General features: G+C 49.9%; 1 protein-coding gene across 1 annotated transcript in view; it reads left to right on the top strand.

The window, feature by feature from the left end:
* Positions 1 to 12,926, top strand: part of LOC100724155 (polycystin-1-like protein 2) — a 58,795-nt gene extending 45,869 nt beyond the window's left edge. Inside the window, exons 30-37 of the mRNA XM_063247704.1 lie at positions 103 to 430; positions 640 to 773; positions 2,727 to 2,854; positions 3,157 to 3,317; positions 9,651 to 9,861; positions 10,861 to 10,962; positions 11,551 to 11,682; positions 12,708 to 12,926. Coding sequence (XP_063103774.1) covers positions 103 to 430; positions 640 to 773; positions 2,727 to 2,854; positions 3,157 to 3,317; positions 9,651 to 9,861; positions 10,861 to 10,962; positions 11,551 to 11,682; positions 12,708 to 12,746 — 1,235 coding nt within the window. The 3' untranslated portion in view covers positions 12,747 to 12,926. The remainder of the gene's footprint in view (positions 1 to 102; positions 431 to 639; positions 774 to 2,726; positions 2,855 to 3,156; positions 3,318 to 9,650; positions 9,862 to 10,860; positions 10,963 to 11,550; positions 11,683 to 12,707) is intronic.
* The last annotated feature ends 5,320 nt before the right edge of the window (positions 12,927 to 18,246 follow it).

The raw sequence follows: 18,246 nt of genomic DNA, 5'->3' as shown, positions 1-18,246 counted from the left end.
GGCTTCTCTGTGCTGGGCCCGAGGATGTCCTCCTTCACATCTGGCCAAGAAGAGCACTGGGGTGACTTCCTGCGGGATTACCCCCCCCCCATTTATTCACAGGCTTCGTCACAGATGGGAACTCCAAGCTGGTTGGCAGTGCCCACATTCGCCAGGTGAGGGTCCGGGACGGCTCCTGCCTGCTGGCCCCACAGCTTCGAGCCTCCCTGAGTGGATGCCGCGCGCCATACTCGCTGGACCAGGAAGACCGGGCGGACTACGGGGAAGACTGGAACGCCTCTGCCCCCGACAGCGGTGACCACTTTCCCCTGGCCTGGCGCTACCAGAGCCAGAGCCAGCTTCGAGGGTACCCGACGTGGGGCAGGCTCGCTCTGTACCCCGGAGGGGGCTACGTGGTCCCTTTGGGGACTGAGCGCCAGAGTGCGTCCAGGTGAGGCTGATTCGATTCCTCTGCACAAAGGGAAGCCACGTGCTCCAAAGCAGGGCGGGAGCGAGCTCCTCCGTGTCCGTGGGAAGGGCTGGAGGGTTCAGCGTCATTCCCGGGGCGTCTGAGACAGGAAACCCTGGATTTGTCCAAAACCTGGGGGACAGGGGCCCTTCATGGGACAGAGGTGCCCCAAGCACCCCTCTCTCCCACAGAGTTCTCCAGTATCTCTTTAACCACGCCTGGCTGGACACCCGGACCAGGGCCGTGTTCGTGGAGTTCACCGTCTACAACGCCAACGTCAACCTCTTCTGTGTGGTCACACTCACGCTGGAGACCAGCGGCCTGGGTGAGCGCTGGGTGGGCCCTGGGTGGGCCCAGCCCCCCCCCCCCATACACATCCCTGCTGCCCAGCGGGACCCAGGGAACCAGGGCAAAGAGCTGTTTGGGGAATGAGGGGTCAGGCTGGGCCCTCTCTTCCAGGACTCTGAGTCCTGCAAGTCACCCCAGTGGGACCCAGCTGGAGGCCTTGAGCTTAGCCCTGTCCTTAGCCGGAGCTCCCCACTGTGCTGCCGGTGGGGTGCAGGCTAAGGAGAGGGGACCTGCTAACAAATGGGGTCACCTGAAAGACAGTTTACAGCCTGCCCATCAATCCACAGCGGAAGTGCACCATACACACCCACACGCGCGCACACGCACACACACACACACACACACACACACACACACACACACACACACATACACACCTGTAATTCCAGCTACTGGGAGGCCGGGCGAGAGGATCCCAAGGTGGAGTCTCACCTGGGCAACAGAAAGATGGTTTCTCAAAACAAAAGCACAATACAGTCAGGACCAGCAGGTGCTGGCCAGCACTCAGGAGGTCCAGTTCCATCCCAGGACCTTAGGAAATGAGCAAGCAGGTACATAAAATGCTAACCAGCCTCAAAAACCGTCGCTGACAGCCTGTGCAGCTAGTGTGCCCCCTGTCTACCACTCGGCACCCTTTCATTACACCCCGAAGTTTTTTCTTTCTTTCTTTTTTTTTTTTTTTTAATTCTTTTGGTTTTTTGCAATAGGATCTCGCTATGCAGTTCAGCTGGGCTTTCAACACGCTATACAGCTCCGGCTGGCCTCGAACTCACAGGGATCCTCCTGCCTCAGCTTCCCGAGGGCTGAGATGGCAGTGTGTGCCACCAGGCCTGGCTCGAACTGAACCTTCAAAATACATTAACTTACATTTTAATTATAAAGTGAATATCACTTTAAAGTGCGCTTAGCATGTCAAGGTTCCGTCCCCAGCTCGCAATACATAACATCTGGGTGGTGAATAGCTTTCATCTCCCCCAAGGTTTGGCAAGGTCACAGCTTCTCTCAAATCGTTCTTTAGTTTATTTTTACATTTTTAGATCTCCTCTTGGCACATTTTGGGACGTTTTCTTTTCTTTGTTTCCTTTTTATTTTATCTTTTTGAGATGGGCCCCACTGTGAACTCCAGGCTGGCTTTAAACTCACGCAGCTGAGGCCGGCCTCGAACTCACAGGGATCCTCCTGCTTCAGCCTCCCGAGTGCTGGGACCACAGACAGGCACAGCCACACCCTGCTTCCTTTCTGCTCTTCAAAGAGGGGGTTTTTAAATAATGTGTCCAAAACCACATCTGACTGAATTGTGTCTCTGCACAGAAGAGGTCGAGATTGGGTCCCTGGCCTTGCTGAGTCCGTGACCACAGACCACAGTCAGGGACTCTGATGGCTTCTGTCCTTTCCTCTGGTCACTGTAGGGCTGACTTGTCTTCAGGCCTTATTGTCAAAATGGTTTGGAACATTGTCACCCCAGAATCACTGCAGAAAGTAAGAGAAAGAGGCTGGGTTATCAGGCATATTGGTGGTGGTGAACAGACTCCTCGTGATGTCTCTCTTTTTTTTTAATTTTATTTTTTCGTCTTCTTGAGACAGGGTCTTGCTATGCAGTTCAGGCCTTGAACTCACTTTGTAGCCTAGGCTGGTCTCGAACTCACCACAATCCTCCTGCCTCAGCTTCCCGAGTGCTGGGATTACAGGCATGAGCCACCACACGCCCGGCTCCGGTGGAGTCCTTTTAAAATCTGCTTTCTCAGTGTACTTGGGCAGCACATAATGCCCGCCTCCGTCTCGGGGGTGCTCCAGGGCACCGCACACCACACGTCACCCTCAGGCCCTCGAGTCTCTGTGTCTGAGGATCCCGGCCTCTCTGGCCGCCAGCCCGCAGGAGGGCTCCCAGCTCGAGGGGACCCGGGTGATGAATGCTCCGTTCCGCCCCCAGGAACCTTCTCCACCCACGCGGCCCTGCACAGCCTCCGCCTGCTCCTGCTCCCCGACGGCTGGCACCCCTTCGTGGTGGCAGCCGAGCTCCTGTACTTCGTCTTCCTCTTCTACTACATGGTGGTGCAGGTGGGCTCGTGGGCCGGACCACACCCTTCCTCTCCCTCTGGGGCCCACACTGGCCTCAGACTCACAGGGACCCTCCTGCCCCAGCCTCCCCAGGGCTGGGATTGCAGGCATTTGCCACCTGGATGGCTGACCCTGGATTTATTCTTACAAATCCTGCAGTGGGGTGTGTACCAGGGGCCAGGGCCTCAGAGCCTGCCTGATCTGACACTGGCCATAAGGCCCTCCTGGCAGGGAGAGGAGCCTCCAGTGGGGGACACTTACGGCCACCAGCCTGGACGGAGCCTCTGCTCCTTCCTCCCCAGGGCCAGCGTGTGCGGAGGCAGAAGTGGCGCTATTTCCGCAGCAAGTGGAACCTGCTGGAACTGGCCATCATCCTGGCCAGCTGGAGCGCCCTGGCGGTGTTTGTGAAGAGGGCTGTCCTGGCGGAGCGGGACCTCCAGCGCTATCGGAAGCACAGGGCAGAGTAAGTGGCCCTGTCCCCAGTCCCTGGACCTCTGCTGGCCCGCCCTTGGTTCTCTCTGAGGCCCAAGGTCAGCAGGAGGCTCTGGAAGTCTCACTGGCCCTCGTAGTTTAGGTTGGCCTTGAACTCACTATCGAGCCCATGTTGGCCTTGAATTTGCAGCGATCCTCCTGCCTCAGCCTCCTGAGTTCTGGGATTATAGGCATGCACCACCTTAACTATTTACATGTTATTCTGAAATAGGGTCTGGCTCATCTTGCCTTCTAGAATAAAGCCCAATGCTCTTAAAGAAGACTATGGAATTGAGATACACAGTAATAGGAAACTCATAACACCTCAGTAAAAGGACATTGAGAACACAACTCCTGCACTGAATTAGGAAGTTGCTGCCGAGGGCCCCCAACAGGAACATGGGACAGATAAGCAGGAACAGAATCACCAGTGGAAACCTAACAGAGATGAAGAAGTTAACCAATCAGGATGCTAAAGTAGTTAAAGGAAAATATAAACCTCATGAGATGTGGAAGATATTTTTTTTTTAAACGGAACTAACATCTGAAAACTGTGGACTGCATAGATTAACAGATTAGTATGGAGGTTGAGGATAAGTCAACTTGAAAACACAGTTTAAGACAAAATTCCCCAAGTAAGGTGTTATGGTTTATATCTAAAAAATAAAATAGCATCTTGGTGAGCTGCCCAGGCTGGCCTTAACTTGTGATCCTCCTGTCTCAGCCTCCTAAGGGCTAGGATTACAGACAGGCATCACCACATCCGGTCTGCAGAAGACTTTAAAACAGAACAATTGCTGGTGTTTGCAGCCAAGCATGCTGGTGCACGCCTGCTAGCCGAGTACTCGGGAAGCTGAGGCAGGAGGATCACTGTGAATCTGAGACCAGCCTGAACTGCATAGTGAGACCCTGACTCAAGAAACAAAAACAGTATCTGATGTTTGCAATGCAGGGCTGTGTGGCACCTTGCTGAGGTCCCTCTCAGCTTCAGGGCGCACTCTCGCAAGCACTAGTGCCCAGCAAGCCCACCTCTGCCACCATTTATCAAGCGTCCACTAGGTGCTCGGCAGGGTATGCTAGACATCATGGTCAATGTCTTGTGTTTGTACGACCTGACAGAGGGAAGCCAGTGAGGTGATGCCTAGCTGTAACCTCGGCTACCTGGGAGGCTGAGGCAGGAGGACTGCAAGTTGGCAGCCAGCTAGATGATTTAGCAAGACCTCATCTCAGAATAAAAAATGGAAAGGGTGGGGGAACGGAGCTCAACGGTAGAGCACTTGCCTAGCGTGTGCAAAGCCCTGGGCTCAGTCTTCAGCCCTGCAAGGGGAACACGTATGCAGGCCCATGACTAGAGCTCAGCACTCAGGAGGCTGAGGCAAGAGAATTTGCAGTTGCGGTCTAGTGTAGGCAACTTAGCAAGACCTGTCTCAAAATTTTAAAAAGGCTGAGCTATAACTCAGTGCAAAGGCCCTGGTTTAATTCTCCATGACAAAAAGAAAAATGAAACCACTAAAGGCAGATGTCATCACTACCGTATTTCTACCAAAGAGACCAAGGCTCGGGAATTTCGTAAGACTTCTCTAAAGTCACACAGCTAAATGTGGCAGAGAAGTAATTTAAGTCTAGGCTGTGGCCATGGTGGCACACAGCTGTAATCTCAGCACTCAGGAGGCTGAGGCAGGAGGATCCCCATGAGTTAGTTCCAGGGCAGCCTGGGCTACGTAAGCAAGTTCAAGGCCAGCCTGCACTGTGTACTGAGACTGTCTCAAATAAAACAAAACAATAAATAAATCAGTAAGTAAAATGTAGACTGCACGGCTCCAGGCTCCAGGGCTCACCTTGATCACTGTGTCCTTCTCTCAGCTTTTATAGGTGAGATCTTATATTCATCGAGTTATTGCTTGAGGTGAGGCAGTCATACTTCCAGTGGGAATCGAACCCAGGCCTCATGTATGCTGTCACCGAGCTTTGCCCTAGCCTAGAGCAGCACTTTAAGAATATATTTACTTTTGTCTTCTCCAGACTGCCAAGAAATGATACTATCAGCATCTCCTGTCTCTTCGTCCTCTTCTTTATAGAGGAGGAAATCACTGGTCAGAGTTCTTGGGCAGGGTCACCGTGAGGCAGCGCAGGACTCAGAATCTGAACTCTCGGGGCTGGGGATTTAGCTCAGCGGCATAAGCGCCTGCCTTGCAAGTGTGTCGTCGTGAGTTCAATCCCTGGTACCGAAAAAGACACAGACACACACAAAAAAAGAATCTGAACTCTCCCTGATCCACTCTAACGCCATCTCATTCGTGCAACAAACCACTCAACCGATGCCGTATTACCCACGAGACACAAACTCTCCCCTCTCCAGACACCTCCATTGATAGAAACACCTCGGGATTGCTAGCATTCTCTGAGACCTGAAATGACTTACCTTGCCGGGCGTGGTGGTGCACGTCTGTAATCCCAGCACTCACTCGGGAGGCTGAGGCAGGAGAGTGATCACGAGTTTGAGACGAGCCTGTACCACACAGCAAGGCTCTGTCTAAAAAAGAAAACAAACAAACAAAAAAGACCTGCCTCAAACTCACCGTGAGCTAGGCAAGGCAGTTCTTTCAAACACCTAAAGGTGCTTTAGCTCCGGAAGGGGTCGGCAGGGGAAGAAGTGGGTCAGCCCCGCCAGCTCTGCCCCTAACACCTGGTGGTGTTAATCAAGCTTTACTGAACTCTGCCGCAGCCGTTTGCACACGCACTGTCTGTGGCTGCCCTCCCTCTGCGGTGGCAGATGGAGTCACGGTGGCAGAACTCTCTGGCCCTTTCTAGTAGCTTGCCGATCACTGCCCGGGGATGCAGGGCTGCGTTCTAGGTCTGAACCCCTTGCCACCCTTGTCACACGAGGCCCAGGAAGGTTTATATGTGTCATCCCATGGAGCAGTTACTAGAAGTGTAGTGAGTGAATTCCAATCAATCACTCCAGTGCAACCCATGGTGAGCATAAAGACACTGAGACATAGACACAGTTGTGGGGAGCCAAGGGGTCCTAAGCCCAGACAAGATGGGGTTCACTGGAACAAAAGCCTTGACCCAGAGCCCCTCTTCCTGGTTTTATTCTCCATGAGGGGCGTGGCTCAGGGACAAGTGATGGTGAGAGTGGAGGGAATACGTGACTGCCATGACTACTGTGAGCCGAGCTAGGCAGGAGGGCTGAGATCACCCCTGCAAGAAATGCAGAGAGAGCAGCTGCACAACGTCTGAGGTAGTTTCTAACAGCCTGGGTTGGTGCTTCAGTTCTGATGCACAGTCCTGTTTGTCCTGGGTAGTTACAGCCTCTTTCTCGAGGCCCAGTCCCAGCTGACAGTGTGGAGCACGGCTTCCCATCCTGCCCAGCTCAGCCACAGATCTGGGGAGTCACTGGCAGGGTGACACTGACCTGTCACTTTGCTTCAGAGGTGACACATCAGCTCCTCAGCCAGCCCCGTTTACATTGCTTAAAGTGATAAGAAATAGCCCAACCAGCTCTGTGCATATCAACACACGGAGACAGGGCCAGGTTTACCCAAAATGGAGACAGTTGCTCTTCTTTTCAAGGCGAGTTAAGGAGGGTCACCTGGGTGGTTCCCCACACTAGGACGCAACTGTGTCGAACCTGCTGGAGGTGACACATGAGGGACCTCAGGCTACGCCGCTGGAGCCACCCTCGTCCGTGCCCGGCCAGTCACTGAAGTTCTGGGATCAGTTCTGGGGTCAGTCAAGGCCCCGGACTGTGGGGAAGAGCGGCAGAGGAGCTCCCATCACAGGGGCTGTGCCGGGAAGCATAGGGAACCAGGCTCAGGATCTGTCTTTGCGGGGCTGGCCCAAGCTCTGGGGTTTATAGAAAAGGGAAACCAAGGCACAGCCGGCCATGCAGGTCTTCCTGGTGGTGCGGCCGGGTGATGGGTGTCTCAGGACTGGCTCTCAGGCTCTGGAGAGCTGTCTCCCTCAAGGCTGCCTTAGGCCCACCACGGGGAAATCGATCCCTTAGCCCGGCTCTGCTTTTCCTGGGGTCCAGGTGACTCAGGTTTAGGACAATGACTTCAAACTTGTGGATACTGCTCTGGAGGGCCTGGACCCTGGCCCTGGAGGCTGTAAAAACTGGCAAAGTGATAGCCTGGCAAATCCTGAAAGTGACTTTTCTCTTCTCTTGGTGTTTTCAGTCTAGAAGTGGATGAGACAGGCTTGGTAAAGTGAGGCTAATACACCTGTACAGGGCTGGGCCCAGCACTAGGAGGCTGAGGCAGGAGGAGCACCATGAGTTCGAGCTACACAGTAAGTTCAAGGTCAGCCTGTACTGCATACGAAGATCGTATCTCAAAAAGGCAGAAAACGAAACCAAACCAAACCAAAACGAACCTGTAACACAGACATTCCATGAATGCTGACCATGCCTCTGTGCAGGGGCGGGGCAGGGGCTGGGCTCTGTCCTGCTTTTGTTCATCCATTAGGCATCTGCAGGCCCAGCTGCTAAGTCCTTGGCCCAGCCCGCTTTATGATCAGAAAATGTCAGTTTTTTTTTTTTTTCTCTCTCCTTTTTTTTTTGAGAAAGGTCTCACTATGTGGACCAGGCTGGCCTTGAATTCACAGTGATCCTCCTGCCTCAGCTTACAGGTGTGCCTTACCACACACCTGGCCATGTTTGATTGACATCCACACAGACTGGCTTTTCTAGCTGTGGAACAAGTTCCCAGCAGAGCTCTCATTTGATAACCGGGTGCGGGGCGTTTGCATCTGGACGGCACCAAAGCCAGTGATAATGGGGTAGAGAAAGGCTTGTGACCTGTGTGCAGAGCAGCGCGCCCTGAGCAAACAAGGGGCTCTCAGCAGGGGCGTCCCCACTCACACAGGAGAGCAGGGGCCCGGGCACATCTCTGCACATGCTCAGCTCCACTGCCCAGTCACATGCTCAGAAACAAAGGGTGGCGCAGCATCTCTGAGCACAGCTAGCTGCGGGCTGCAGTGAGCCTGGCTTGCTCCGGGTTGCTTAGGCCAACCAGACCTGGTGACCTTGCCTGGACCCATCCTGGTTTTCCAGAGTTTTAGCTGAACGGGCAGGGAGAACAATATTGAAGTGGCACTAACCGGCTCTTAGGAGGCAGCAGCTTTCTCCCTGCTAAAGGGAGCTTTTCCTCGCGCCGTCCGCCTGGCTTAATGGCCAGCATTTCTACACCGACTTACAGAGAACAAAAGGAATCTTGCCGGCTTCAACAGAAACCTGGGTACAATGTGAATTCCTTTTGTTTTTCATTTTATCTTTTTCCCTTCCTCCCTTCCCTCTTTCCTTCCTTCCGTCCTCTCTTCTTGTGGCTCTTGGGATAAGGCTCTTAAACAAAGGACACTGCTCATGCCAGGCGAGGACTCACCTGAGATGCTCCCATGCAAAGCCGAGCACAGTTAAGCCTGCAACTTAACTTCGATTGAATCTGGTTAATCAACTAACCAGAGTTTTGTGTTTATTTCAGAAACCTGTAAACTTAGTTTTATTAGCATAGATGAGCTGTTCTTACAGTTAGGTCCTGAAATATATAGTAAGAAATATATATAAAAACATTATATTAATGTATAACAAATTATTTCTATATATTAAATGCTTTTACAAACTTGATAGCCTGTAACACTTTTCTATAACTTTTTATTTTCATGTCAGTAGACACAGGCCTGTCCTTTTTAATGACCCTTTTAATATTAGGACTGCATTAAATGTAGAGGCAGGAGCTAGCGCGGCAGCTGAGTGCGGAGCACCTGCCTAGCGTGTCTGAGGCCCCAGCCTCAGGTCCCAGTACGCGTGTGGTGGGAGGGGACTAATGCTTGCTTTAACAGAAAAGTAAGCCAAGCTTAAAACATCCGGGCACCGTGGCACACGCCTGCAGGCCCGGCTGCCCGGGAGGCGGAGGAGGGAGAATCTCAAGTCGGGAGCCAGCCCGAGCAAGGGGACTCAAAACAAACAAACAAGCAAGTGACAAACAATGCAGTCCCACAGAGACCTGAGAGGAGAACGGAGAGTAAGGTGTGACGCTGGGCAGGAAGGGGAGCTTCTGCGCACTCCCCTGCCTCAGCTTGTCCCGCTGTGTTCGGCACAGTGTGTGACCCTGGGCCGCCTCTCTGTCCCCATCTGTGAAGTGGAGCTGAAGAGGCTGCTCCATCTCACAGTTCACGCGCGTCAAAGCAAATGAGGCAGCTCCGAGTGGGGGCCCCTGCCTGTGACCCCAGCACTAGGGAGGCGGAGGCACCCCGGGGAGCGGGGCCGACCTGGACTCCACAGTGAGACCCTGTCCCCAACCCTCCCTCCCCATCTGCCCCTCAGCGGGGTCAGTTTCAGTGAGACAGCAGCGGCTGACGCTGCCCTCGGATACATCATTGCCTTCCTGGTGCTCCTGTCCACCGTGAAGCTCTGGCATCTGCTCAGGCTGAACCCCAAAATGAACACGATCACGTCGGCCCTGCGCCGAGCCTGGGGTGACATTTCGGGCTTCCTCATCGTCATCCTGATCATGCTCCTGGCTTATTCTATCACAGTAGGTGGCCCCTGTGGGAACCCCGGGGCTGCTCTCCACGGAAGCCCAAGGTGCTTGGTGGTGTGGAGTGGACAGTCAGGGTTATGGAGGCTCCGGGAGCTTAGGGGAAAGGGGCTCTTCTGAGTCTGAGTCTTTAGCAGGGAGCTCAGGCACTGGCCTCCTCATATGGCAAGGGTGGAGGGCTCAGCCGAGCAGGAGGCAGGCGGAATGGGCTGTGAGCAGAAGGGCCGATGCCCCGATGGAGGCCCCGTGCCATCCTGGGCCTGCTTCGGGAGCCTCAGGGCTACTTCCTAGAGGGATGGCAACTCCCTCCGTGCTGGTGGCTGAGTGGCTCCCCAGTGGCCTGGAGCTAGGTGGAGACAGACAGCAGCACCTGGCACCCTACACACAAGGCACCCATTTCACGGGACCAGAGCTGCTGCAGTCAGCACTGGACACTGACAGTACTGTGACATGCTTTCTCTCTTGTGACTAAGACTTTAAACTCTTTCTTTCACCATGTGGTGAGGACAGGGAAGACCATCTCCTGAGCCTGCCACATCCTGACCTCCACCCAAATACGTGCCCCAACGCTGCAAGTCCAGACTTCCCTCTGGCTCAGCCCCACTCAGCTTTGACCCCTCACCCCCCTCCTGGCTGTGCACCACCCCCAGCCAGGGCCTCCCCCAGCTCCTCTCCAGCTTCCATCCCCACCTTCCGAAACCAGGGCTCTGTGGAGGTTTTGTGGGAAGTATCCCAGCCCAGCCAGGCATGGTGTCACAAGGCCCCACACAGGGTCAGCTAGGTGACCCGAGTGCAAGGTGCCACGTGTGGGCAGCTCACACGTACATGGTCTGCATGTGTGGGCCCATGAAGAGGAGAGGTATGCACACACTCTGTGCACACCCGTCCACGTGAGCCAGGCCTGGGCAGGGAGACCCGGGCCGCAGTGCCAGGCTGCAGCACTTGGGTGGGGCGGCGGCTTTCCTTCCCTGCTCATGAGGACTCTTTCCATGGCAGTCAAACCTACTATTTGGTTGGAAACTCCGTTCCTACAAAACCCTCTTGGATGCACTGGAAACGATGATCAGCCTGCAGCTAGGAATCTTCAACTATGAGGAGGTAACGGGTGGGGGTGGGGAGCTACAAGTCCTCGAGAAAATCAGAAAAATCACTGGGTGTGTAGTGGTGCCGGCTGGTAATCCCAGCACTCAGGAGGCTGAGGCAGGAGAATCACCTCCAGTTTGAGACCAGCTGAGGGTACAGAGTGAGGCCACCTCAACACATCCCCTCCCCCCCAATAAATACAAACAAAATCAAAAATTTATTTCCTGCTCACCCATCCCCTGGGCTCATGGCCTGGCAAACCCAAGGCAATCTTGGACAGATAAAAGACAAACCCCTTCCTTTAGGCAGCCCGTCCTGGGGAGCCCTGCTCACAGAAGAGCTCCAGGGGCTGGTGGCTACACGGGGGGTGGGATGGGGGGTGCTGTGTGGCTGATCTTGGGTGGGGATGTTCCCAGCACAGCTGTGCTAGCTTTGGAGGAGGCAGTGGGGGGCAGGGGTGCAGCCCACTCCCACCCCTGGCAGAGGGGACTTCCTGGCTCCAGCTGCGCCCAGCTCTGAGGACCATGCGTTCTTCTGAGGGCTGGGTTGGGAGTGTCTGCTAGGACAGAAGACACAGGAGTGGCACTGGCTTCTTCCCGTCAGGTCCTGGACTCCAGCCCAGTGCTTGGCTCCTTCCTAATTGGATCATGTGTCATTTTTATGACCTTTGTGGTGCTGAATCTGTTTGTCTCTGTCATCCTGGTGGCCTTCAGTGAGGAGCAAAAATGTGATCAGGTGAGTCCCTTCAGCTGGCTCTAACTCGCCATTGACCTTCGGTGTGGTGGCCCATGCCTGTAATCCCAGCACTCGAAAGGCTGAGGCAGGAGGATCATTTCAAGTTCAAGACCAGCCTGGGCTATAAAGTGAGTTCAAGCCTGAACTGCACAAAGAGACCCTGTCTCAAAAAGACCAAAAAAAAAAAAAAAAAAAAAAAAAGAAGACGAAAAGAAAAGAAAAGATGGGCTGATAGTTGGGGGGCTTAGGAGGCCATCATAGCTCAAAGCCCCAATTTCGCAGGAGGGGAGACCGCAGCCCAGGAAAATACTACTCCCCCAAAGTCACAAGCAGGCAAGGGGTGTGATAGCACATACCTGAAAACTCAGGAGGAGGCTGAGGCAGAAGGAGCCCAACCAACTTCAAGGCCAGCCTGGAAAATTTATCGAGACCCTGCTCAGAATAAAAGATAAATAGGGCTGAAGCTGCAGGTCAGCTCAGAGCACTTGTCTAAGATGCACAAGGCCCTGGCTCCGTCCCCTGCCCACAAACAGCACACATTGCAATGTCAGTTACCCCAGGCGCTCCCCGCTGGGGTGAAGGGCAGAAACAGCCCACGTCATGTCCCAGTGCTCCTGCCCTGCAATGACGTGTTATAGCCACGTGGTCAGGACACAGGCTTTCACGTTAGCAGGGAAGCAGGGTCCTCAGTAGCTAGACACACGGGCAGTGGAGCTGTACCCTGTTCAGGAGGTTGGGGTGCAGGCAGCTAGGCCACCTTCAACTGGAGCTAGTTTCCTAAACAGAGCCCTTCCGTGTAAAGCTCAGAAGATAAACTCAAGCTGTGCTGATATTTTTTTAGTGTAAATATAATTCACGTGTCATGAAATGCACCATTTTGAAACGTACAGGTGTTTTATACTGTGTGCAACCACTGCTATCTAATTCTTAATTCTAGAACTTTTTTTTGAGGTACTGGGGTTGAATTTAGAGCCTGGATACTAAGCTACATCCCCAAACCTTTTCCCTTTTTTCCTTTGATACAGGCTCTTGCTAAATTCCCCAGGCTGGTCTCAAACTTGTGATCCTCCTGCCTCAGCCGCCCAAAGTGTGGAGACAGGCGTGTGTCACCACAATGGACACAAGCTGAGATTTTTTTTAAATGTTGCCCACCTAACTCAAGCATGCTTGACAGAGAGAGAGAGGGAGCCTGCACCCCCAGGACCCCAGAAGGATGTAGTTTTGAGAGCCTGTTTGTTCATGTGTGTTTCCTCCCACAAATAAAAGAAATTATATAAAGAATAAGTCTCTAATTATCTCAACTCTGGTTGGTCATGGGCTGCCTCTGGATGAGTCTAGCTCAGGGCTTCTCCAAACAAAGCTAATGGGTGTCTTATGGGTGTCCTGGGTTATTGGGACAAAGTATCACAAACTGGGTGACTTAAGACAACAGAGCACCAGGCCTAGTGGCCTGTGCCCATGATCCCGGCACTTGGGAGGCTGAGGCAGGAGGATCCCCTGCAAGTCTGACACCAGCCTGAAACCCAGCAGGCTGTGTCTCAGGAATGGAGACCAGAGTGTAAAATCCAGCAGGGCCAAGTCCTTGCTGAAGCTCGAGGGGAAGATCAGGACCTGTTTCAGCTGCCAGTGTTTCCCGGCAGCCCCCAGGGCTCCTCCTCTCACGGGTCAGCAGTGTACCCTTCTCCTCCCTGCACTCGGATGCCCACGCTTGGCTGCATGCTGGAAGCCCAGACTTCACCCCAATACATCAGAATTGCTGGCCTGGGACCCAGGTGGCAATGTGTGTTAAACTCCCAGGCGACTCCAAGGTGCAGCTGAAATATTTCATCGTGAATAAACTCCAGTTCTTTGTCTCCCCAGAATGAAGAATAAATTTGAGAGCAAAAAGAGCTCAGGAGAGTGTTTACTGAAATAATAAACCAGGTGTGGGGTGCACGCCTAGAGTCCCCGCACTCAGGAGGCTGAGGCAGGAGGATGCAGAGAGCTTGAGGCTTGTGTCTGTTGTATGTTGAGAGACTGTCTCAAAAACCAGAACGCAAAGAAAAAAGCAAAAGAAAGGAAAGCATAGTAATAACAAGCTCTCAGTGGAGACCAACCCAAAGCAGGAAAGAAGGCCCACTGTGCTGAGGAGAAAGACCGGCACTGGTATTGTTCAGACAATTGAAGACAGATGTCTTGCGCTCTGGGCGGATGATCTGGGGATGTCAATGTAAATACCACTGTCCACCCGACTGACCTACTCAGGGTCTCTGTCCTGAGCTTACATGCAGAGCGTGGGTCCCAGAGGGGAAACATAACTCCCAAGCCGCTGGATGTCTGAACTGCTGAGCTCATGTTCTCTGACATCCTGGAATCAATTCCAGAAACAACAGAGGTTAAGACTAGGAAGGATTTATTGAGAGAAAGCAAGTTTCTGTCTAAGAGAGACAGAAGGGGGCCTGGAAAGCAGGGTGCCTCCCAACCCCACTTCTCAAGGGTGTTTACTGAGCCACGCCATGAGGTGAGGAGGGTTTAAAGTGGGATAGAACTATAATGGATCAATCGATCGATCGATTGATCGATCAGATTACAAGTATAGTTGCTTAGTTAATATTGATCCAATGGAAAATCACAGGGTGGGTGTGGGTAACACTGATTCAGTGAGGAGCGTACGGAGAAGCAAGTCACGTAGCAAAAGCCACGGACAGACAAGGTCTCTCCCGCAAGGGCCGGGTTAAGGAGGGTCTGTCAGTTAAGAGCACCTGGTGGCCCCTGAGAAGACCGATCACTGCTGCCCTCCCAGGGGAAGTGAGCACACAGGTCAGTAGTTCTCTGGCCTTCAGTGAACGCCCTCCAGCTGGCTTCTGTGCTGACCTCCCACGGCTGAGCCCTGTCTGACTGCCTGCAGTATTTCTACCTAATGTAGCCGCTATAATGCGGGAAGAGGCTGGGATTCAAAGACTCATTATCTGGCACCTGTTCTCCGGCTTGGAGCAGGGAGAGGCCGCCGAGGTCTAACTTAGCATGTTCCCTACATCTTCTTCCCCGGGGCGGGGTCCTCAGCTCTCCGTCTTAGCTCCAATTTTTATCCTTTGTCCTGTGTTCACCTTTCATCTCTAAGTTTGGTTTAGCTGCTTGAATTGGTTCTAAACTCTTGAGCTGGGTGGTATATTTTCTTCTGCCTTTCTTTCTTTTATCTCTATGTATTTATTTTTTTTTCTAGTGAAATTAGTATTTTTTATTAGTACATGTTTGTAATATGCAGTGTTTGCATTCAGTGTGGAGTTTTAAGACACACACACATCACATCCTGGTCATGAGTACTCTGTGCCCCACCTCTGCCTCTTCCCTTTTTCCCCAGAGGGAAGGAATTGTTTGATTCTGAAGCCACACATATTGGGAGCTATTTGATTTTCAAAAGAAATCTAATGTCACTAACAATCTAATCTTTAGTATTTCTGAAGTTACTACCTTTAGCTCATGTAGGATTATTTTTAAAAATTTTTTAGTTTTAAAGAGGGTAAAATTAAACATAACAAACCAGAACAAAACCGATCATAAGATAACAATGTAAGAGACACAGATTTCAAAGCAAGACAACCAGAGATCTTTACTGTCTATTGCTTCTTGTTTTCCTCCAAATAATTGTCCATATCTTCACACACAGTGAATTCATACAAAACAAAATAGTATAAAACTGATCAGAACAGGATGATGTAGGCATTTTGGGTCTTCAAGACAGACAATAGGGAAGTCAACAATGGCTGCCATAGTGTCTCTCATTCTCTTCAAAATAGCTGTTTATACCTTCATGTATGTTGAAATTCACTCTGAACAAAGAATAACACTATTTCTGGATTTCACATCATGACACTACGGAATCAGCACTGGGTACCTTAGAGTCTCTTTATCTTCAAAGTAGCTGTTCATTTCATCATACATTATACAACCGATTCTCATAAACTTTTCAGAAGTTCTACCCATGCATGAGTCTCTACATGTGTACCTATCCTTTCTGTATTGGACGGAAAAAGAAAACAAACCAAGACAAAACAAAACAAATTACTAGAAAAACACATAAACAACAATAGCAAAGAGCCCAGAACACTGACAGTGTAGACCTTCCAAACAAGGTGGTGTGAGCATAACTAGGGTTGTTATTCTACATAATGATCTTCAAGAGTTCCTCAGATCACCATACAGTAATGTGCACAGTTGTTCCAATCCTATGAATGTGAACTATTTTGTTCCAAAAACTTACAGAGTTTGTAGCACAATCATCTTAACTATGCTAAGTGTGTTTATATAATTATAAATATTTTTTCTTTTCCCTTCCTTTTTCTTTTTCCTCATTTTTCCTGAGATATTATTTTCCTCCTTTAAGCAGATTCCTATCCTTTTACTGTAATTATTGAGTTTCTTGTATCTTATGTACTCACCATTTCTTACGCTAGGGAGACTATACAGTATTTATACACGTGAATTTGATTTTATTTCACTTATGAGTATGGTCTCAAACTGCACCCATTTATTTATAAATATCTTAATGTGATCATTCTTTATAGCTGAGTAGTATTCCATTGTATAAAAATACCACATCTTTTTTATCCATCCCTCAGTTGATAGGCATTTAGGTTGTTTCCAAGATCTGGCTATTACAAATTGTGCTGCTATAAACATGGGTGCACATATATCAGTGTGGTATGATGTTTTCAGTTCTTCTGGGAATATGCCCAGAAGTGAAATAGCTGGGTCAAATGGGACTTCCAATCCCAGCGTTTTGAGAAATCTCCAGACTGACCTCTACAATGGTTGCACCAGTCTACACTCCCACCAAAAGTGCAGGAGAGTTCTTTTTTCCCCACAGCCTCTCCAGCATTTGATGTTGGTAGTTTTCTTTATCCTGGCCATTCTTTCAGAAGTGAGATGGTATCTCAGTGTGGTTTTAATTTGTATTTCTCTAATGACCAATGATGTTGAACATTTTTTCATGTATTTATTTGACATTTGTATTTCTTCATCTGAAAACTGTGTATTCATCTCAGATGACCATTTTTGGAACAGGTCTTTGAATTTTGGGGATCTGATTTCTTAAAATTCTTTATATGTTCTAGACAGAAGTCCTTTGTCTGAGGGACTGTTCACGATTTTTTTCCCAGTTTGTGGGTTTTCTTTCAGCTATGCTGGAGATTTCTTTTGACACACAGAAATTCTTTAATGGGATGCGATCCCAGCTATCGATTCTGTGAAGTATTTCCCATGTGGTTTGATTCTTGTTCATGAATTGTCTACCTACCCCTATGTCTTCAAGATTTCTATCTACTTTGTCTTCCAACAAATTTAGTGTTCCTGTTTTAATATTTAGATCTTTTATCCACTTCGACTTTAGTTTAGTCCAGACCCTGTGGAAATACAGGAGATCATCAATACCTATTTTGAAAACCTCTACTCTCATAGGCTTGATAACAAAGAAATGGATAGATTCCTAGAAACATGAATTACCAAAGCTGGGTCAATAAGATGTAAAACTGCTGAATAACCCAATTTCAATTAATGAAATTGAAAACGTAATTAAATCTCTACCAACAAAGAAAAGCCCAGGTCCAGATGGATTCACTGTGGAATTCTACAAGAAATTCAAAGAAGACTTAATGCCACCACTCTTCAAACTCATCAATGAAACTAAAAGGGAACAGTTCTCCCCAACTCATTCCTGGAAGCAAATGCTACTCTAATACCAAAACCTGAGAAAGATCCAACCAAAAAAGAGAACTACAGACCAATCTCCCTAATAAACATAGATGCAAAAGTCCTCAATAAAATATTAGCAAACAGGATGCAGCAAATCATCAAGAAGATTATACACCATGACCAAGTAGGATTCATCCCAGGCATGCAGGGATGGTTCAACATATGCAAATCAATAAATGTAATCCACCATATCAACAGAGCCAAAAATAAGAACCACATGATCATTTCTATAGATGCAGAAAAAGCTTTTGATAAGGTCCAACACTTATTCATGATAAAAACCTTATAGAAAGTTGGAATAGATGGTCTTTACCTCAATATGATAAAAGCCATCTATGACAAACCAACTGCCAGCATCATACTAAGTGGCCAAAAACTGAAAGCCTTTACCCTAAAATCAGGAACAAGAAAAGGATGTCCATTACCACCACTCCTATTCAATATAGTGCTGGAAATACTAGCCAGAGCAATTAGGCAAGAGAAAGAAATAAAAGGAATAAGGATAGGAAAAGAAGAAATTAAATTATCATTATTTGCAGATGACATGATATTCTACATAGAAGACCCCCGAAACTCCATTGAAAAACTCCTAGGTATAATAAATAAATTCAGTAATGCAGCTGGATACAAAGTCAATACTCAAAAATCAATAGCATTCCTATACACTAACAACAAAATCATTGAGAGAGAAATAAGAGAAGCCACACCCCTCACATTAGCATCCAACAAAATAAGATACTTAGGAGTTAATCTAACAAAGGAAGCAAAAGATCTATTCAAGGAAAATTATAACACCCTGAAAAAGAAATTGAAGAAGACCTCAGAAAATGGATA

The sequence above is a fragment of the Cavia porcellus genome, unplaced genomic scaffold (assembly GCF_034190915.1).
Source record: "Cavia porcellus strain 051 isolate PalLab524CR breed Dunkin Hartley unplaced genomic scaffold, mCavPor4.1 scaffold_4, whole genome shotgun sequence".
NCBI lineage: Eukaryota > Metazoa > Chordata > Mammalia > Rodentia > Caviidae > Cavia > Cavia porcellus.
Note: the sequence above shows the minus strand (reverse complement) of the source record. Positions and strands in the feature narration are given on the sequence as shown.